At 58.9% G+C, this 21,564-nt stretch overlaps 1 protein-coding gene and 1 non-coding gene across 2 annotated transcripts; both read right to left on the reverse strand.

The window, feature by feature from the left end:
- Nucleotides 1-642: 642 nt before the first annotated feature.
- PLXDC1 (plexin domain containing 1) lies at nt 643-18,458 on the reverse strand. The gene is made up of 14 exons (XM_057433233.1): nt 18,355-18,458; nt 17,259-17,383; nt 15,307-15,450; nt 15,161-15,230; nt 14,198-14,320; nt 13,949-14,067; nt 13,044-13,143; nt 11,305-11,400; nt 8,059-8,140; nt 5,786-5,846; nt 4,819-4,954; nt 3,292-3,327; nt 2,063-2,223; nt 643-967 (listed from the first exon to the last, which is right to left on the reverse strand). The coding sequence occupies exons 1-14, from the start codon at nt 18,407-18,409 to the stop codon at nt 848-850; spliced, it is 1,428 nt and encodes a 475-aa protein (XP_057289216.1). The 5' UTR covers nt 18,410-18,458; the 3' UTR covers nt 643-847.
- A 182-nt stretch (nt 18,459-18,640) lies between these two features.
- On the reverse strand, nt 18,641-18,712 carry TRNAC-GCA (transfer RNA cysteine (anticodon GCA)). Its single transcript has one exon. It is a non-coding gene; the product is annotated as a tRNA-Cys (tRNA).
- Between the last annotated feature and the right edge of the window lie 2,852 nt (nt 18,713-21,564).

The raw sequence follows: 21,564 nt of genomic DNA on the forward strand, positions 1-21,564 counted from the left end.
TGGAGATGGGAGAGAGGAGAATGGGATGGAGAGGGGAGAGAGGAGAAAGGGATGGAGAGGGGAGAGAGGAGAAAGGGATGGAGATGGGAGAGAGGAGAAAGGGATGGAGATGGGAGAGAGGAGAAAGGGATGGAGATGGGAGAGAGGAGAAAGAGATGGAGATGGGGGAGAAGAGACAGGGATGGAGATGGAAGAGAAGAGACAGGGATGGAGATGGAAGAGAAGAGACAAGGATGGAGATAGGAGAGAGGAGAAAGGGATGGAGATGGGAGAGGGTTGGTGAGCCCTGGGAGCCAGCTTTAACCTCTCCTGGGCCACCACCAGCACCTCCCCAGCCTCTCCATGGAGACGAGCGAATCAGCCCAGCTTTCCTGAGTGCAGGCAGCAAAAAGCATTGGGTTTGCTGTCTCCAAGAGCTTCCTGCTTGAGGCAACCTCATGTTTTGCCCATAACAAGATTTCTTCCCCCCTTTGCTGCCCCTGTAAGGCTCCCAGTGGAGGAGGGAAGAGGTCAGCCAACACAGCGGGGAAAAACCCAGCCACAAACCATAAACCCCACTGTGAGCTGAAGAGCTGAGTGCACTTCTTTCCACCCTGCATCCAGGGCTACAGCCAGTCCAATGTCCACAGCCAACTGCCATCCCTGCAGGCTCTGCTATCCCGGGAGGAATCCAGGTAAATCCAGCCCCACATCACCCCGCCTCACTCTTCAAATGCTCCATTGGGTCTTTTTTTGCCTCTACTCGCTCTTTCTTTTCCAAGAGGGGAAAGACTTTGCAATAGGATAACAGAAGACTCCAACACTTGAGACATGGGAGGTTTGAGGTGCAGGGGGGGGGAAGAAACGCTCAGCACTGTTCTGCTTCCACAAAGCCCTCCTTCTCCTGGCTGGCTGGTTCCACCTCGGAGTACGTTGCGTGGTTGCTGTGATTTCGGAACTTCATGGCAGGCCAGTGATGTGGCCTTCGCTGGGGACAGAAACAAAGAGCCATCAGAAGCTATGGCAGAGCCCTTCATGCCAAGCCCGCAGGGAAGTTGGAGTCTTGGTCCTGAAACAAGAACAGTCTTTGTGGAAGTAATAAATGCTAACAAATACCTTCGTGCTTAACCCCGTTCATCCCAACACATCCATCTCGCTGAGCTGACCCACTGCTAAGGTTAAAATGGGGCAGGAAATGGAAGCTTGAAGTGAAACCTCACATCAGCCTCAGAACAAGGATGCGCTGTGCCCGGGGTGGCAGCCGAGCACGGCCACCCCACACAAGCCAGCTTTGTGTGTCCTCTATCAGCAGAGCAGGGACAACTGCATTGCCCCATCCCAGCCGGGTGCAGGTGAATGCATCCAACACTGCCAAGTGCTGCTAGACTGGTAGAGGCCACGTAGCTCAATTCCCTTGCAAACAGGGCACATGGAGCAAAGCCAAGTGCTCAAGGAAAAAGCCAGGGAGCGATAAGGAAAGGCTGAGGGTTCAGTGTTGCTCACTCCCTCCTCAGCAGCTCCTACGCCAGGATTCAGCCCACTTCTGCCTGCCTTGGGATCCTGCAGCAAGCGGTCTTCTGGCTTTAAACAGCAGATGGAGACGGTTGGACCCCCATCATTGTGTGAATTAAAACCTTCTCTTTAGAGCCTTCACACCACCACTTACACAGTAGCTGATGGCGTGCCACCTAGCAGTAAAACCTGACAATTTTAGTCCCCAGAATCCAGCTGGGTGACTCAAAAGGCAGCGAGCTCAAGCATGTCGTGGCTCCAAGCGAGCCCTCCGACTGCGTGTCGACGGCTCCTGCAAGCAGGTGGAAGAGGGGAACGTCACATGGGGGAAAAGAAAAGGCAATGTGTGAAAGAGAGCATGTGAAAGGGAGCAAAATAACACCGTGTGGGAGGGGAGAGCCTAAGTTTAAAACATCATCAGCTGGAGGTTGGGAGATTAGCTCTGACTGTAGGACCACGAAAAGAAACCCAGTCTGGACTCCATCAACGCTCCTCTTTGCTCTCCTGTAGAAGGTTGGGATTTGGGGTGATAGCAGAGGGAACCGGGCGAGGGATCAGGTTCTGCACTCACCTCAATGAAGAAGAGGGCAGCAGTGGACGTGGGGTGGCTGTTGATGTAAATGCCAGCGAGGATGATGACTGCGATGAGCAGCACGGCCAGGACGATCCCCACGATGGTGCCAGTGTGGATCGGGGCGCTGGCTTGCTTGGAAGGAAGGCTGCTTCCCAGCCCTGCAAGAAAGGGGTCACTTCAGTCTGGAACTGTGCCGGGACCTCGGGGAAAAAGGAAGGGAAAAGCAAGGGAAGAGCTTTCAGAGCTCTGCACGTAAGACTGAGCACCTCAACCGGCTCCTGCCTGGCTCAACGAGAGGGGAGGAGGCACCAAAGGGCTGTCCGGGCTCCAGCATCCCTTCCAGAGGATACAGGGGGGTTGGTTTGAAGGCAGATTAAACCAGCACCATGCAGAACCCCATCTCCAATCTGTATGCTTTATAGATTGGCTGCTCACTCTGCTGGAAAGCCATTAGCCATATGCTGAGCTGTGCCTCCCTTGCCCTCGGTCCTCAGCTATGAATATACAAAAGAGGATGGAGGTGGCACTTCTGAACAGTGCCATTGCCACCATTTGGGGAGCAGTTTGGCTGCAACTGGGAAGCTGAAACATTCCAAGGGCCCTGTGCCTGCAAAGGAGCCCATCCTGCGCCCAGTTTAACTTCCCTGAGCTGCTTCCAGGTGAGCGGAATGGGCTCGGGGTTTGCACAGACCACAGTGCTTGCAAACCTGACATCGGGTGAAGAGGGCTCAGATCCTTCCCATACTCTGGAATTAGTCAGAGCCTTAAGGCAACAGTTTGGTTCCCTGCCCTTGGGGCCGATGAGCAGACTTTGAGTGAGAAAGGATTCATTGGAACAGGGATGAAAAAGGCAGAGCTGGGCTGAAGAACACTTCATATTTGGACTTTACGCTGCTCTTTGGCACAGCTGAGGAAATTCAAAAGGAAAAGGGACTTTGTCTGTGCAAAAACTGCAGGGAAAGGGAATTACGTGGAAAGAGAAAACTCATCATCTTCGTTTGCACAGCAGGGCTAAGCGGGAGAAGCAGACAAACAGCAGCAGGGTAAAAGAGATTTGGCCTGACTCTCACTTTCCACTCTCTGCCATGGTACTAATCAGGGTAAGGACAAGAGGAGCCTTATCTTGACTCCATCCTCTCCGCTCCAGCTGCCCACCCTTTCCACCCGGTGGATTTGATTTCACTTGGAATGCCTGGGAGCAGGCAGGGGGAGGATGAAGGCCTTACCTTCACTGCCTGCGTACTGAGTGAGCTTCGTGTCATCTGAAAGAACAAAACACAGGCAAATAAAGTTAGGAGGCACCGAGGACGTTCTGCAGCTTCCCACCCGCTCCCACTATGGTGTTTGCAGCAATGAGTTGCTAATACAGGATCCCGGCCTGGTTTGGGTTGGAAGGGACCTTAAAGCTCCTCCAGCTCCAACCCCTGCCACGGGCAGGGACCCCTTCCACTGGAGCAGCTTGCTCCAAGCCCCTGTGTCCAACCTGGCCTTGAACACTGCCAGGGATGGGGCAGCCACAGCTTCTCTGGGCAGCCTGTGCCAGCGCCTCAGCACCCTCACAGGAAAATTAAGGCTTCTTTATAGCAAGTTCTCAGTCATGGTGCCCATACAGCCCGAGTAAATCAAGGGGATGGTGTTACATTATAGATGTCTTCCGTGGAGGCCCAAAATCCAATCCCATTTTCAATCTCATTCTGGAAGAACTGGGATATGTCACACAAGGCTTAGCATCTTGACGGGCTCCACATCAGCACCCTCACGTGTCCAGCTGGAATCTCACTGCTTGGCTTCCACGCTGACACATGGCCCATCCACAAACACCCCCATGAGCGGCTCCAGCGAGATGGGGAGGAGGATGCAGGGGGTGGCTCCATCCTCGTCCTCTCTGCTTCCTTGGCGGTGCTTCTCCAGATGAAGCTCGCTGCCTGATGCAGCTGGATGAGTGTTTGCTTCCAAGAGCACAAATGAGCTCCATGCCTGGCTCTGTCCCAGAAAAGCCTCTTGTTCTTCTTCCAAGAACCGGCGATGAGTTGGGAAATCATCTCAGCCCTGGTGTCGTGTTCCCCCCTTCCCTTTAATTGCTCCTTTCAAAGTCAGCTCTGTCAGCACGGGCTCCGTTCACCCACCCAGCTCCTTCCCATTGCTGAAGGACAATTAGGAGTGCTCCTTTCTATTCAGTCTAATTAGCAGTTTGCTTTAGGGACTATTAAGCAGGCAAATGGAAGTGATACCTGCCGCTAGGATCCGAGGAGCCAGCCCTGTCTTAATAGGATTATCAAGCTTTAGACCATGGGTGTCTCGAGGGACACTCAGGGCCTTGTGTGGAGCTTTCCTGCGCTGGAATCAACACCATTCCCAAGCAGAGGGCAATCACAACCCTGTGTTATTGCCACTCTGATTGTCCTGGCAGCCCTGAGCCACCAGCTAAGACCAAGCACATTAAAAGCAGGAGCCCTATATACTGTATTAACCCCTGCTATGATGCTGGGGTTCTCCCCACCAGGTACCAGCTGCTTGTGGACCTTCTCGAACACCCAAACCGGCTGCAATACAACTGCAAGACTCTCCCCACGGATGGGTTTCCTCTCCTCCTTTGCCACGTCACCCCTCTCACCTTTTCCTTCCCATTGCCTCCTGTACTCTCCCCAACCCTTGTGCTTCAAAACCTGCTTGTTCTTGGATTTAACCGGATAAGAATGGGCTTTGGAGTGGGGTAAGCATCAGGGAGGCGGTACCCACGCGCTGGTCCCTACCTTCTGTAGTGAGGCTGTCAATGAAGAGCGAGGACGTGGAGGTGGTGATGTCCTCATCCAGCGGGGAGGAAGAGCTCTCGGGAGGTGCTGAGTAGTGCTCACTGGCTGCTAAATCCTCACAGGTCTTCTCCTCAGCCTGGGAAGGAAACAGACAGGAGCCATTTTGCCCTTGCTCTCCTCCAGCAGGAGCATCAGTGGGCACCGGACTCCGCTTCCCAGGCTTGGGACTACCGAGCAAGAGGGCTTCCAACACTGGAGTGGAAGCAGAGGATGTGGTCCAGAAGTATGGAGGGGGCTGACCTAGGGGTTAGAGGAGGAAAAGGTTGGGAACCAGTTAAGCAGGCCAAGGTCTGACCTTCTTGCATCACTGGGTGACCTTACATAGGTCCTGTGACCCCCTTTCCCCTCACTCAAGCCTCTCGGTTAAGAGGAAACAAAGCTGGGTTTTCAGAGGGAGGAGAAAGAAAGAAAAGCAACCCAAAGCAGAACCAGATGTTTCCTTAGAGCTGATCTTTCCGAGACAAAGAAACTGGTTCATCCAGCGTGGAGATAATTGGAGAGCAAAGAAAGTCACAAGGATTAATTCCTTCATGCTCGAGAGTGAGTAAGAGTCATGCTTCAGAAGGTGAAGAAAAACACATCCCAGAGCACTCCGACTGCACCACTTGGTAACTTAAGGAGGTCTCTGCACCTCTGCTGAATACCCAGCACCAGGGAAGCAAGACAGCAGCAAAGCAAACCCTGTGTGAGATGGACCAGCTTTTACCCATTCCCATACAGACACCCAAGTGGATCGGCGGTCCTGCTCTAACGGGAAAGGGGTATCTAAAGGGATGCTCAGCCTATTCCAGGTGTGGGTTAAGTGGAGCCGAGTGTGACTTTTAGGGGATGTGGCCATTGGTTTTGCTGCAGATCAGCATCATCCTCCTAGCAGAGGACCTAAAAGTGACTCTTGCCCCAGCCTCACCTTCTGCCCGCAGCCATAGGAGAGCCACTCCTCACGGTATCGGTCAAAGCCACTGGAACATCTGTGGGCAAGAGCAGAATTAACCTGGGCCAGAGGAATTCGAGGGACATGGCAATGCTAAAGCTCCTTTGCCTGCTGGGGGGGCACTGGTAGGGATTCCCAAGCCGCCCAAGAGTCCCAAATGCTGCCCTGATGGGTGTTCAGACAAATAACAGAGGGCTGGAAAGAGGAGATACAGGTTGACATGGGGATGTTGTATCTCCTAATACAGCTGTGCTGGAAGGACCCCAATGTTCCTCTTCACGGAGGAGGAAAAGGGTCAGCACCGCTTCTCCAAGGGGAACAGAGAAGCAGAGAACTGGGAAAAATATATGGCCTGACTTGGACTTTCCATTCCCTGGACCCTGCCGTGATCTCCACGAGGGTTTTGTGGGGTTTTTCCAGCACCATCTGCACAGGAAAAACACATTAAAGGAATTATAAATGAGCTCAGGAAAACACCAGCTCGAGAAATCCCTACAGAAAGAGAGGGAATGGAGGAGCACTCTGACCTTTGGGAGGTCTCTGGGGACACCAAGCCGTGAATCAGGGGTTCAGAACTCATGCAAGCACTGATTTACCCAACGACCAAGCAGGAAAAGGAGGAGAAACCACAAAAACCCCACTCCAGGTCCTGCTGAGTCGCTGGGATCTTTGCTTAAGGTGCTGTTCCGGTGAGAGTTATGGGCTCAGCAAAAGCAAAAGCACAAACCCCACTGTCCAGAGGTGAGGTACGGGGTTAACGCTGGGGTTAAATCACTGCATTCACTCCCTGGAAGCCACCCGACCCATTCCCTTGGGAAAGATCATGTTGGCTTTGCAAAGCCAACCTGGTTGAAAGCCAGCAAGAGAGCAGCAGGCTTGCTCCAGCTCGCCATGTGTCCTGGCCGTGTGTAACCTCAGCTCCTCGGGATGGAGCTGCCAACACGCAGTTACGGCTGTGGGAAGCGTGGCCTTTAGCCAGCACAGGCAAGCATCTGGAGAGGGGCTTTGGACAAGGGCCTGTAGGGACAGGCCAAGGGGAATGGCTTTAACCTGCCCGAGGGGAGACTGAGATGAGCTCTTAGGCAGAAGCTCTTCCCTGTGAGGGTGCTGAGGCGCTGGCACAGGGTGCCCAGAGAAGCTGTGGCTGCCCCATCCCTGGCAGTGCTCAAGGCCAGGTTGGACACAGGGGCTTGGAGCAAGCTGCTCCAGTGGAAGGGGTCCCTGCCCGTGGCAGGGGTTGGAGCTGGAGGAGCTTTAAGGTCCCTTCCAACCCAAACCAGGCTGGGATTCTATGAAACATGAGCAACAGTGACTTCGGTTTTGGAAGCTGGGGTTTGCAAACACCATGACTTTGGAATAAGCAGGATAGCAAAGCTCTGGAACCCTGAGGTTTTGGCCCAAACAAGACCCAGACTGAGCCACTGACCAACCCCAGGTTTGGTTTTGCTACAAAAGCCACATCTGCTTTCACACATCTCAGCTGCAAGAGCATCCCCTTCTCTGATCCGAAGGGCTACAGCAGGGGGGAACCACACTGAACCACGCTGCCCTTGCAGGAGGCGGCTGGGGAAGGGGCCCAGCCTCTGAGCCTCCCTGGTTGATCCTGTGCCGCCTGTGAGGATCTGTGTTACTGGGTCCCCTCCCCTGCCACGAGCTCCAAATACAGATTTCAGCAGAATCTCATTAAACTCCTGCTCCCCATCACGCTGAAGAAGAGCACGGAGCAGGGATGCTGCATGGCAGGGCCAGCCTCATCCCTGCATCCTCTGTGCACCCCTAAACCAGCAGCAATAGCCCTCCCCTTGCTATGTCTCATCCCCAACAGGGAGAACACGGGAAGCATCCCCCTCTCTGTGACCTACCTGAGGCTGGAGCGCATCCCAGCCTCCCTGCCCTGCACTTCAGGCTCAAATCACAGCCTAAAGCAGGACAAGTTTCCTCGCATTTAAACTTGCTGATTCACATCAGAAATGTGAATCTTGCTTCTGGTCCCAGCTTGTTCCAGCTGCTGCACTGGGACGGCAGGACCGAAAGCCCCAGGGTTGGGAAATGTCTCCTTTCAATGGCTTGTAACTGGAGACCAGCTCACAGCATCACCAGGGCTGTGAGCCTGAGAGCAGCCCCAGAAAGCACCAGAGAAAGGAAAAGAGTAATAAAAGCCCATGAGCCAAACCCGGAGCTGTGCTTGCACTCCCAGCTATAGGAACGTGAGCAAGAGAAGAGGTGGGGAGGAAACCCATCGCTGGTACCTCTGCAGGACGTGGCACCAGCTGCAGTTGAAGGTCAGCTCCGAGCTCACGCACATTTCACAGCTCTGATGCTGGAGACAGGCTGTAAAAGAGAGAGGAGACACAGTGACCCAGCAGCATCAGCACGGGCACCATCCAGTGACCCAGCAGCATCTGCACGGGCACCATCCAGTGACCCAGCAGCATCAGCACGGGCACCATCCAGTGACCCAGCAGCATCTGCACGGGCACCATCCAGTGACCCAGCAGCATCTGCACGGTCACCATCCAGTGACCCAGCAGCATCAGCACGGGCACCATCCAGTGACCCAGCAGCATCTGCACGGGCACCATCCAGTGACCCAGCAGCATCTGCACGGGCACCATCCAGTGAACCAGCAGCATCTGCACGGGCACCATCCAGTGACCCAGCAGCATCTGCACGGGCACCATCCAGTGACCCAGCAGCATCTGCACGGGCACCATCCAGTGACCCAGCAGCATCTGCACGGGCACCATCCAGTGACCCAGCAGTATCTGCACGGGCACCATCCAGTGACCCAGCAGCATCTGCACGGGCACCATCCAGTGACCCAGCAGCATCTGCACGGGCACCATCCAGTGACCCAGCAGAATCTGCACAGGAGCATCCACTGTGTGCTGCTGCTGTGGGCAGACCCAAAGCATCAGCAGGTGAGTCTCTAACCCAGCCTCTCTGCTATGGGCCTGCAGACACCTCTCTAGCAGGATGAGTTCCCAGTCCATCTGCAAACCTCTTCCCATCCTGTTTAGCTGGGAGGTAAATCACATCTGGGACTTACAGCACTTCTATTGCACACAGGGTGTTGAGCAGAAGGAAGGGAGCGATACAGACAGTTTAACCCTCTGTTGCTGTGTCCATAGTATGTAGCTCTGCAAGAATACTTCCATCTGCAGAGGCTGACCTGCTTGGAGAGTCCAACCCTGGCTGGAAAAGGTGGTCTGTCACAAAAAGCCACAGAAACTGATGGTTTCCATGCCCCACACCTGCCCTCCTGCCCTGAATGAACCTAACCATGAAGCCCCCAGGAGAAGAAGAGGCCTCCAGCTCCCCCCAGTCCTGTGGCTCCTCTGGAGATGCTGCTCTCAGCATCCCTGCCTGCTGGGGAAGACGAAAGAGCAGGGTTTAAGGAGAAGAAATAGGGTTATTGCTGGGTGCTTATTTATGATGTGCTCTGCGGTGACCCTGCTGCTGCTGACAGTCACCCAATGCCCTAGGGAGGCCGTTCCCATCCATAACCCTGGGATCTCTGGACACGTTCCCTCCCTGCTCTGTATCCATGGGCTTCGTGACGACTCGCACGTGTCCTTGGATCCCAGCACTAAAAATGGGGCTGCATCCCGAGATATTCCATCTGTGTGTGGAGGCATCCAGAACTGCTCATAGGCAGACCTGAAGTGAACCGGTGTCCAGCGGGATGAGCTGCAGCTTGTGGAGCAAAGGGAAGGAGGTCTGCAGGATGGGCAGCTGGGAAGAGCAGGGAAGAAGGAACTAAAGGCCTAGGGTGAAAGGGGATCCATTGGTGAGCAGCAAGAGCCATCAACCCCACATGAGGTATGGTGCTGGCAGCGGCATGGAGCGTGGCCTGGGACCATGGTGCTTGGCACCACGGCTCTCATCGCTTAGTGGGGAGTGCTGAGCAGTAGGGAAGGGAAACTGCCTGCAGACCCCTCCTTTCCCAGCTTTTCCCGTGCCCGCTGGGCTTTGCTGCATCCCAGGCTCCCATCGTGGCTCCGGAGCAGGCAGCCTGGCACACACATGGGATATGGAGATCAACCCAAACAGGGCTGTAGGCACGAGATGGCAGGGGTTGGAACTGAATGATTTTAAGGTCCTTTCCAGCCCAAACCATTCTCTGTTCAGTGACAGCCACTCAGAGACCTTCAGGACAAGTGGGGGACCCTGGTTGATGCTCACCCTCCCTCCATAGCTCCCAGCCATCGCTTGGTGGGTGACAGCCACACAACCCCGGTACCCACTGAACCTGCCTCCTCCTGCCCTTGGCTCCACACAGGAGGCTGCTGTAGCTGATGGTGAAACCATAGGAGGAGAACACCCTTCAGGGCACCACCCCAGCTGCATCGTCCCATCGCTGCGGTCCCCAAGTGTTCCCAGGGCCCCCTTGCCCCATCGCTGCGGTCCCCAAGCATCCCCAGGGCCCCGTTGCCCCATCATTGTGGTCCCCAAGCATCCCCAGGGCCCCGTTGCCCCATCATTGTGGTCCCCAAGCATCCCCAGGGCCCCGTTGCCCCATCACTGTGGTACCCAAGCATCCCCAGGGCCCCCTTGCCCCATCGCTGCGGTCCCCAAGCATCCCCAGGGCCCCGTTGCCCCATCGCTGCGGTCCCCAAGTGTTCCCAGGGCCCCATTGCCCCATCACTGCGGTACCCAAGTGTTCCTAGGGCCCCATTGCCCCATCACTGCGGTCCCCAAGTGTTCCTAGGGTCCCATTGCCCCATCGCTGCGGTCCCCAAGCATCCCCAGGGCTCCACTGCCCCATCACTGCGGTCCCCAAGTGTTCCTAGGGCCCCATTGCCCCATCACTGCGGTCCCCAAGTGTTCCTAGGGTCCCGTTGCCCCATCACTGTGGTACCCAAGCATCCCCAGGGCCCCACTGCCCCATCACTGCGGTCCCCAAGCGTTCATAGGGTCCCGTTGCCCCATCACTGCGGTCCCCAAGTGTTCCTAGGGTCCCGTTGCCCCATCGCTGCGGTCCCCAAGCATCCCCAGGGCCCCGTTGCCCCATCGCTGAGGTCCCCAAGCATCCCCAGGGTCCCGTTGCCCCATCATTGTGGTCCCCAAGCATCCCCAGGGCCCCGTTGCCCCATCGCTGCGGTCCCCAAGCATCCCCAGGGCCCCGTTGCCCCATCACTGTGGTACCCAAGTGTTCCCAGGGCCCCATTGCCCCATCACTGCGGTCCCCAAGTGTTCCTAGGGTCCCGTTGCCTCATCACTGTGGTACCCAAGCATCCCCAGGGCCCCGTTGCCCCATCACTGTGGTACCCAAGCATCCCCAGGGCCCCACTGCCCCATCACTGCGGTCCCCAAGCATTCCTAGGGTCCCGTTGCCCCATCACTGCGGTCCCCAAGTGTTCTTAGGGTCCCGTTGCCCCATCGCTGCGGTCCCCAAGCATCCCCAGGGCCCCATTGCCCCATCACTGCGGTCCCCAAGTGTTCTTAGGGTCCCGTTGCCCCATCGCTGCGGTCCCCAAGCGTGCCTGACTCACTGGGCAGGGGGGTGAACTCCACGGCTGACAGGTTGCTGATCTTGCTGGTGTCCAGCTCCACGCGGTGGTACTCGTAGATGGTCCGGCGGCGGGACTCTGAAACACGGAGCCTCGGCTATAGATGGGGCACGAACCCCCCTCAGCACCCTTCTCCATCCTGCAAAGGGGGGTCCCCCGCTGCTGCCGCCTCCCAGTTGGAAGGCAAAGGTGGCCCCAGGTCTTGGGGTTGTTCCTGTGGGAGAGGAGAGTGCATGGAGGCTGCAGGGAATCACGGAACAGTTTGGGTTGGAAGTGACCTTCATCCTCCATCCCGTCTGCAATGAGCAGGGGCATTTCCAACCAGGGAGCGATGCAGGATGCGCTGCGGGGCAGAGGGATGTCGGGACACAGAGCTCCCCATCCCTGTTTGCTGGGAGGAGCTTGGAGCTCGCTGTGCCCCTGTCCCTGAGCAGAGGTGGCCGTGGTCCAGGCCAGCATCGCTCTAAACAAACACATTTCTCCTCAGTGACTCATGGGGCTGTGAACCAACCCCTGCTGCAGCCGCTTCCCCACGGCCTCCTCCTTCCCCGTTTCCTTCTCTTTCCCCACCATCCCGGGCCTGGAAGGGTCTCCCACGTTCCTCTTCTCCCTGATCTGGATTCACGTGGTGACACCAGCCAAGATGCTGCTCTGGCATCACGCTTCCATGGGAGGGGAATGAAAAGAGCCCAAGGGATGAGCAGGACAGAGCATTGGCCCCTCCTCTCCTTCCCTTCAAGCCTCGTTTCTTCACCTCAGGAGCTGGTTTTGACCCCAGTTCTTGCACTTCTTCTCCCCTCACCCCTTAGGGCAGGCAGGAGGTACCACAAGCCACGGGGATGGAGGCACATCCATCCCGGCTGAGGTTCACTGTTGTAAGGGGGTGACGAATGAGGAGCACGTGGAGCTCCATAAATAGCAGGGGAAAGCGACAGCAGCAGGAGGCTGGGGCTGGAAGAGCCTTTTTGGGGAGCTCAGCCCATGCCTGCAGCTCACGTGTGGAATAAGCACGCGCATGAAGCCCTCTTGCCTGCAGCACCTGGCTAAAGCTGACAGTGCTCATGGGCCATGGTGGTCTTGGCCATGGAGAGATGGATCCAGAGAGAGATGGACCCAAATACTGATGGACTCCAAAGAGAAATGGACCCAAATACTGATGGACTCCAAAGAGAAATGGACCCAAATACTGATGGACTCCAAAGAGAAATGGACCCAAAGAGAGATGGACCTAAAGAGAGATGGACCCAAAGAGAAATGGACCCAAAGAGAAATGGACCCAAAGAGAGATGGACCCCAAAGAGAGATGGACCCAAAGAGAAATGGACCCCAAAGAGAAATGGACCCAAAGAGAAATGGACCCCAAAGAGAGATGGACCCCAAAGAGAGATGGACCCAAAGAGAAATAGACCCCAAAGAGAGATGGACCCCAAAGAGAGATGGACCCAAAGAGAAATGGACCCCAAAGAGAAATGGACTTCAAAGAGCGATGCACCAGGGGATGTAGGACATGAGGGGTGTCCATGCAGCTGAGCCCCACACATCTCCTCACACTCCTTGCTCCGCACCATGAAGCCAAGCAGTGCATCCTCCTGAAGTGCCCCAAGGGAGGACATCCCATCTCTCCTTCCCCAGCTGTGATCCCAGGGGAACTGTGGCATCCCTGCGGGATCCACTGCTTCCCTGCCCCAACCTTCCCCGGTTTCCCCAGCCCAGCGACCCACCAGGCACATCAGGAGATGGGTTGAGGACCATGAAGGCATCGGAGAGGCCAGCTTTCACGGGGTGCTGGGTGGCACTGATCTGCAGGACCGGCACGGGGACCTGCAGCCAGGGAGAGAGGACATGATGGAGGTGATGGGGGTGATGGACGTGATGGAGGTGGTGGGGGTGATGGACGTGATGGACGTGAGGAACGTGATGGAGGTGAGGAACGTGATGGAGGTGATGGAGGTGATGAACATGATGGACGTGATGGAGGTGATGGATGTGATGGACGTGATGGAGGTGATGGATGTGATGGAGGTGATGGACGTGATGGACGTGAGGAACGTGATGGAGGTGAGGAACGTGATGGAGGTGATGGAGGTGATGAACATGATGGACGTGATGGAGGTGATGGATGTGATGGACGTGATGGACGTGATGGAGGTGAGGGACGTGATGGACGTGATGGACGTGATGGACGTGAGGAACGTGATGGACATGATGGACATGATGGAGGTGATGGACGTGATGGAGGTGATGGACGTGATGGAGGTGATGGAGGTGATGAACGTGATGGACATGATGGAGGTGATGGACGTGATGGACGTGAGGAACGTGATGGACATGATGGACGTGATGGAGGTGAGGAACGTGATGGACATGATGGACGTGATGGAGGTGATGAACGTGATGGACGTGATGGAGGTGATGGGGGTGATGGACGTGATGGACGTGATGGACGTGATGGACGTGATGGACGTGATGGATGTGATGGACGTGATGGACGTGATGGACCCTGCTCCCGGTGCTGCTGCAGATGTCTCTGGTGCTTTGGTGGCACCGGGAATGCCCAGCCCCGGTGTGTAGATGGTTACAACAGGGCCCCTCCTGCTGTGCCTTCCCCAGCAGAAGCACCTCTCACCTCCTTGTACCCAAAGACGATCCTGCCGGTGCTGTGCAGCGCTGCCTGGAAGGTGAAGCTCCCCATCTCCTCCTTCCCCTGAAGATAGACCTTGTCCCACTGCACCACGAACGCCGTCCCTGCAGGAGACACCAGAGCGCATCAACCCCTTCCCCTCTGCTTGCTCCCGTTCCGTGAGGACGGAGCAGGAAGCCGGGATGCTCCGGCAGCCGCTCCGGTGCGCGCTGGGGTGGCCGGAGCCGGACTCACCGTTATCCATGTACTGGACGGTGGAATTGCGGGAGAAGCTGGGGTTGAAGTTGGCCATGAGGGGAGCCACGTACTGCGTGGCCGTGAGCATCCGGTGGATGACGTCCCCCATGAAGATGAAGCCTGAGCGGGCAGAGGAGGGTGAAGAGCTCCCGTCCCCTCCTTCCTTCCCTCCTCTGACCCCCATCTCCCTGCCCTGCCTCCCGCAGCATCTCCCCTGCATCCCCGCAGCCGCTGGTACCAGCAGCAGGGCTGGGGTTACACTTGGGGTGCAGGGAGAGAGCTCAAAGGGCTCTCGAGGGCTCAGGGTTGGACTGGATGATCTCCAGTGGTCCCTTCCAACCCTATTGATTGTGTAAGGCTGGAGCCAGCCTCAGAGCCACATCCTCGCACTATGGGAATGACAATGGAACATAGGCACCCCATCACATCCCACCCCATTCCATTGACCCCATTGCATCCCACCCCATTCCACTGACCCCATCGCATCCCACCCCATTCCATTGACCCCATCACATCTCACCCCATCCCATTGACCCCATCACATCTCACCCCATTCCATTGACCCCATTGCATCCCACCCCATCCCATTGATCCCATTACATGCCACCCCATCCCATTGACCCCATTGCATCCCACCCCATCCCATTGACCCCATCATATCCCACCCCATCCCATTCACCTCATCACATCCCACCCCATCCCATTCACCTCATCACATCCCACCCCATCCCATTGACCCCATTGCATCCCACCCCATCCCATTGACCCCATTGCATGCCACCCCATCCCATTGACCCCATCATATCCCACCCCATCCCATTCACCTCATCATATCCCCCCCCATCCCAATGACCCCATCGCATCCCACCCCATCCCATTCACCTCATCACATCCCACCCCATCCCATTGACCCCATCGCATCCCACCCCATCCCATTGACCCCACCCCATCCCAACTCACCACCCGTCGCTATCGTGACCTGCCGCAGGAGGTGGCCATAGAAAGGGAAGTCGAAGGAGAGGACGATTCTCTATGGGATGGAGATGGGGTGAGAGCCCGTCCCCCAGGACGTGGGCTGGGGTGCAATGGGATGGGTCGGGGCTCACCGATGCCTGTCGGTGCATGTTGGAGAGGATCCCGTGGATCTTCACTTGGCTCCTGTTGGCCGCGGCCAAGTCGACCCACAGCCCCCTCAGACGAGCATCACCCGGCCCGTAGACCCGCGACACGTAGTAGCTGTGGTTGTCCTCCTGCAGCGACAAGGAACGGTGGTACCCGGCTGGCTCCATGGAGACCCCCAGGCAGGGCTCAGGGACCCCATCTCAGCCACCCACCAGCACCCAAAGCCCGGTGTGAAGCCTGCGAAGGGCTCTGAGCAGTAGGAGAAGGTGCAGAGAACACCATGGGACAGCTGAGAGCAGGGGCCGGTTGGCAGGAGGGAGCCGTGACTCAGAGAGACCTCAGCGGAGCAGATGCAGCCTTGCTGGGATGAAAACATCCTGCTCCCGAGCCAGGGCTGGGAATTACATACGGGAAGTGAAGCCAACAAGTGAGGATGGGGAAACCCAGAGGAAAGGGAGAGCAGCAGAGCGGGAGCGAGGGGCTGAGCATGGGGACACGGGGCTGCATCCCGGCAGCATGGGATGGGACACGGCTCCATGTGAGCGGTCAGACCCCTCCTTGCTATTCCCAGGATCCCAGACCCCCTTCCCAAGCAGACCAGAGCATGGAGCACGCAGCAAGAGCCATCTCCAACCAGCCAGGGACCTGCTGGAGGATGCACATCCCCAGCCAGACCCCAGCATCTCTCCCTAGGGACCTATTCCCCATGTGAGGCCGTGCCAGAGGCAGGGAATGGCCCATCGGCCCAGGATTCAGTGGGTAAAAATGAGGCAGTAAAGCCCTGTGTTATTCCCAAGAGAGCAATTACAGCCCCTTCCTGCTCCCAGGCCTTCCCGATGTATTCCAAAGAGTCAAGGGCTGGGATTGCGGAGCAGCTGACTCACTTGGGTGTCCTCATCCATCACCTTGCTTTGGATACAGCAGGAATGGAGAGAGGAGAGGCTTTGGACACACCAGTGAGTGGGGCAGTGCTTTGGGCAGGACTTGGGGATGCCCGGTAGCACATCCCCCTTCATCCTTCATCATGCCAACATTCCAAACCTGGAATACTTTGGGAAACCCCTCTGGGCTGGCACCCTCCTTCCATGGGCCGGACGCAGTGAGATGCAGCAATGCCCCTGACCCTGATGCAGAGGCTCCGAGTGCCCCAGCAGGGAATTGCTGCCTTTTCCTCCGGGAAGCCCAAGTGCCATCGCTCCCACCCTCCGGCTCCGTGGCTGGGTTTGGGCTGCTTGGGTTTTGCCTTTAAACGCTTCCACATCAGCGACTTTGCTGGTTTCTGGCCCCTCTCCATCCCTGCTGCTCCCGAGCTGGGGCTCCAGGACCAGCCCCAGCCCTTTCTCCCCTCCACCCCAGGCCACGGAGGCACCAATCCCATTGAATCCATGAGTGGCAAAAGCACCAGGACAAGTCCATGAGGAGCCAACCTCCGCCGCGCATCCAGAGCCCGGTACCCTGCGATCCCATGAGCCCATCCCGTCGGGATCAGCGCCAGGCAAATCCCCTCGGTTTCAAGGGACACAAATAACCAGGAGCTAATTGAGGGCGGGTAATTAGGCAGGGCTGGGATGGGGGAGCCAGGGCTGATATCCCAGGAGGGGCCGCTGCAGCAGCGCAAGCTCCTGCATCCCAAACCCATCAGCTTCCAGCACCCCTCGAGCCCCATGGCAGCATCCCCCTGCACATGTGGCAAGTGGAGCATCTCCAGCTCCTCGGGGTGGGAAGGGATGACCACAGGGCTCGGGGTGATGCCCAGGGCACCTCCTCACTGGGCTCTAATTACCCTCCTGGATCCAGCCCCATGCATTAGATCCAAGCCAACATCTCCCTGCCCAGCCTGGAAATAGCTCCCAGCGGTCAGGCTGGATCCTGCCTTGGGGGGGGACCAGATTCCCTCTTCCCAAGGGTGGATCCCGCTGGGGGGGGGGGCACTCACCACGATCCGTGTTTCATTGGCAGGCAGCGTGTCGATGGCCAAGCTGCCCCCCACCAGGTCCTGGCTGATGTGGGTCCCCTCGCTCCCTGGGCCTTCACCCATCGCTGGGCTCCCAAGGGGGTGTCCTGGAGGACAGGGGGGGGGCACAGGGATGGGTTATCAGGGTCCCACAATGGGATCAACACCCTCCCCCCACAGCAAGGCAGCTTCTGCTTGGGTGACACGAGTTTGGGGGGGTCTCAGCCCCCCATCGCTGCAATGATGGAGGCAAAGAGAAGGGCTCCCCGGGTGAGGGATGGGTGCAGGGATGGGTGATGGACACCCATGGCCGTGGGAGGACAGCTGCCGTGGGGGGGGGGGGGTGGTGTAAGGACACCCCACAGCTCATTCACACCCACACGAGGGGCTGGGGCTGCGGAAGATGCAGCTTCAACCACCAGCACCAGTGGCCGTGGTCCAGAGCCACCCATCCCCAAACCCGGGCTGCAATGGGGTCTCCGGACCCGGAGCATCCATGTCCTAAAGAAACACCTCCTTTGTGTCCCCCCCCGGCCCGGCTCCAGCCCCAGGTAGATGGAAAACATGGAATTGGGGGGGGGATGGATGTGAACAAGCCATTTGGGACCAGACCTGCAGAGATCCATGGCACTTCCCTGCTGCTCCCGATGGAGCCAGGACACCGGGGGGGGCTGCTCCATCACCCCTGGGACAGGGTCCCCCCCCTTTTCCCCATAGGGAGCTCGTTGCTGCCTGAGGAGCTCGGAGCCATCCCATGGGGCTGGGTTCTATCCCCAGCTCCTCTGGGAGGGGAAACTGAGGCAAGGAGGGGGGGGGCAGCCGGCAGCCCCCGGGTAAGGGAAAGGGTGCTCAGTGCTGGGGGGTCCCCATGGGAGCACTGAGGGGGACCCAGCCCTCGCCGATGCTGGGGGCTCAGTGGGACCCCACAGAGGCTCCAGTGTTGTCCCCCCCCAAATCTGCACCCACAGCCACGAGGGGGGGGTGGGGGGTCCCCACCAATGGGGCTACAGCCCCCCCCCTCCCCAGCCCCACCGCTGCACCCCCCCTCGGGTCCCTCGCCCCCTCCGCAGCCCCCTACCTGCGCCCAGCGCCGCGCGGAGCAGGCAGAGCAGGATCAGGCCCCCCCAGCGCATGGTGCTGGGGGGCGGCGGGGCCCCCCCTCGGGCCGGCGCTGCTGGGGGGGGGTGTGGGGGGTGTCGAATTGGCTCCGTCCTCCTGCAAGGGGAAGCGACCCCCCCGCTGGGGTCACCCGAGGCTGCGGGGAGCAGGAGGCGACCCCCCCCCACCTGGTTGAGGTGGGTGCTGGGGAGCAAATAAAGGGGACGGGGAAAATGAGCCCCTCCCGCGCCCCGAGATAGCAAAAAAGGGGGCACCCGGATTTGAACCGGGGACCTCTTGATCTGCAGTCAAATGCTCTACCACTGAGCTATACCCCCGCCGCAATCACTGCGCGCTCACTCGCGCTGCAGCACCGCTGCATCCATTGTGTACCCCCGCCCCATGGACACCCCCTTGTGCACCCCACTGAGCACCCATGACCCACAGGCTCCCCCGTGCCCCCCCCCCCGTCTCACCTGCACACACACACACACACACCCTCCCATTTGCACAGCAGGGGTTGGAGGATGCAGCCCCCAGACTCATCGGTTCGGTTCGGGGGACACGGGACATGGCATCATCACCCCCCAACCCCATCAGCACAGAGCAGGATGGAGCCAGCGCAGGGCCTGCCTGTGTGTGCACTGCAGGGACTTGGGGGGGGCTGCGGGACCCCCGGGGGTTGGGGGGGGGGGCAGAGGCACCATGTGGGGCTTCCGTGGGGCTGGGGGGGGGGGGAATTCGAGCCGGAGACAGCAGCGTTGTGGGGAGCAGCCAGCGGGGGGCGGATGAGGGGAGCGATTGCCCCATGGAGCCGGGTCAATATTTGCTGCCGGAGCCGCTGAACAAACAGAGAGCGAGCGGCGGCAGCGCCCGGGGCACGATCCGGGGGACAAAGGAGGTTTGGGGCCCCCCCAGTGCGAGAGGCCGCGGTGGTTCCCCAGCCCCCGGCCCGGGGTGTCCCCTCGGCCCCGTCCGTGCCCCATCGGCCTCCCCCCGTCCTCTTTACATGGGGAAACTGAGGCACGAAACAAAGCCCAAGGGGGGGGGTCATCTCCATCCCCACATCCCTGCAGTGCCCCTGCCCTGGGGACAAACCAGGGCAGCGATGGCATCGCTGCAGGAGCCAGCCCTGGGCTGCTCTTCCCCGCTTCAAAGTGTATTGGAGAGGTCGGCGGGTGCCCCCCCCCGCCTGTTTGGGACCACACTGTTGGGGTGCTCGGGGGGGGGGGCCATTAACGGGTTTGCCCAGCGCCAGCGCAGCTCAGCCGGGTGATAAGGGCCCGGCCACGCAAACACCTCGTTAGTGAACCCATTAGGGAAGGTGCAAAGCCCGTCACCCGCCGGCAGTTGTGTGTGCACAGGGAGGGGGCACACGGGACATGCATGGCTGGGGGGGGGGCACAAAGCAAACACCGCTCAGATGCCAACTGCGTGCCTTGCGTTTGCCCCCTGATTTCCCCTCCCTCCTTCCCACTGCCCCCTATGAAATGGGGGGGGGACAAACCCCGAAGCTGCTGTTGCGTGGAGCTGCTCGATTCCAGCATCCTAAACCATGGAGGGGGGGACGCACACAGGGGCACCCCAAGCTGCACCCACCCGGCGCCGGAGCCAGACTGCACCGAGGGGGCTGTTTGCTTTGGGGCTGTTGCCCGCAGCGAGGGGAAGGCTGCAATTACGTTAATCCCTTAACCCCTGATTGCCTCCTCCTTCCCCATTAGGTGGGCAAACAGTTTTAGCAGCAGGGTTCATGATAGGCTCTGGGCTACAAATACCCCGTGTGCCCCCGGCCCGGGCACCCAGCGCCACCGCCAGCACCATGCCGATGTCCCCGGCCATCCTCATCCTCATCGCCTCGCTCCTGCCCGCGGCCTCCGGGTACCTCTGGGCCTGGATGTACTCGCTGCCCCATCAGCCCCCCGAGGAAGCCGCGCTGGGGAGGAGCGCCAGCCCCGGGGACAAGGCCGAGGAGGTGAGGGATGGGTGCCCGGTGCGATGGGTGCCGCACGGGGAGGGGGTCCTGGGGGGGGTGGAGGGGGCAGGAGGAAGCGGGGTATGGCTGCGGCAGGGGGGGAGCTGGGTTTAGAGCCAGGGTGGGAGCAGAGGTGGGTCCAGGAGCACGAGGTGGTTTTGCCCCTGGGGTGGGAGCAGAGATGGGTGCAGGATCGGGGTCTGCCCTGGGACGGGAGCAGAGATGGGTGCAGGATCGGGGTTTAAAGGCAGGGTGGGAGCAGAGATGGGTGCAGGAGCTGTGTTTGCCCTGGGATGGGAGCAGAGATGGGTGCAGGAGCTGGGTTTGCCCTGAGATGGGAGCAGAGATGGGTGCAGGATCGGGGTCTGCCCTGGGATGGGAGCAGAGATGGGTGCGGGAGCTGTGTTTGCCCTGAGATGGGAGCAGAGATGGGTGCGGGAGCTGTGTTTGCCCTGAGATGGGAGCAGAGATGGGTGCGGGAGCTGTGTTTGCCCTGGGATGGGAGCAGAGATGGGTGCGGGAGCTGTGTTTAAAGGCAGGGTGGGAGCAGAGATGGGTGCTGGAGCTGTGTTTGCCCTGGCATGGGAGCAGAGATGGGTGCGGGAGCTGTGTTTAAAGGCAGGGTGGGAGCAGAGATGGGTGCGGGAGCTGTGTTTGCCCTGGCATGGGAGCAGAGATGGGTGCGGGATCGGGGTCTGCCCTGGGATGGGAGCAGAGATGGGTGCAGGATCGGGGTCTGCCCTGGGATGGGAGCAGAGATGGGTGCGGGAGCTGTGTTTGCCCTGGGATGGGAGCAGAGATGGGTGCGGGAGCTGTGTTTAAAGGCTGAGATGGGAGCAGAGATGGGTGCAGGAGCTGTGTTTGCCCTGGGATGGGAGCAGAGATGGGTGCGGGAGCTGTGTTTGCCCTGGGATGGGAGCAGAGATGGGTGCGGGAGCTGTGTTTGCCCTGGGATGGGAGCAGAGATGGGTGCAGGAGCTGTGTTTAAAGGCAGGGTGGGAGCAGAGATGGGTGCGGGAGCTGTGTTTGCCCTGAGATGGGAGCAGAGATGGGTGCAGGATCGGGGTTTGCCCTGGGATGGGAGCAGAGATGGGTGCAGGATCGGGGTCTGCCCTGGGATGGGAGCAGAGATGGGTGCAGGATCGGGGTCTGCCCTGGGATGGGAGCAGAGATGGGTGCAGGATCGGGGTCTGCCCTGGGATGGGAGCAGAGATGGGT

This window comes from Pezoporus wallicus, unplaced genomic scaffold (genome assembly GCF_028554395.1).
Source record: "Pezoporus wallicus isolate ANWC-B61680 ecotype Strahan unplaced genomic scaffold, APGP_CSIRO_Pwel_v1 contig_10813, whole genome shotgun sequence".
Taxonomy (NCBI): Eukaryota; Metazoa; Chordata; class Aves; order Psittaciformes; family Psittacidae; genus Pezoporus; species Pezoporus wallicus.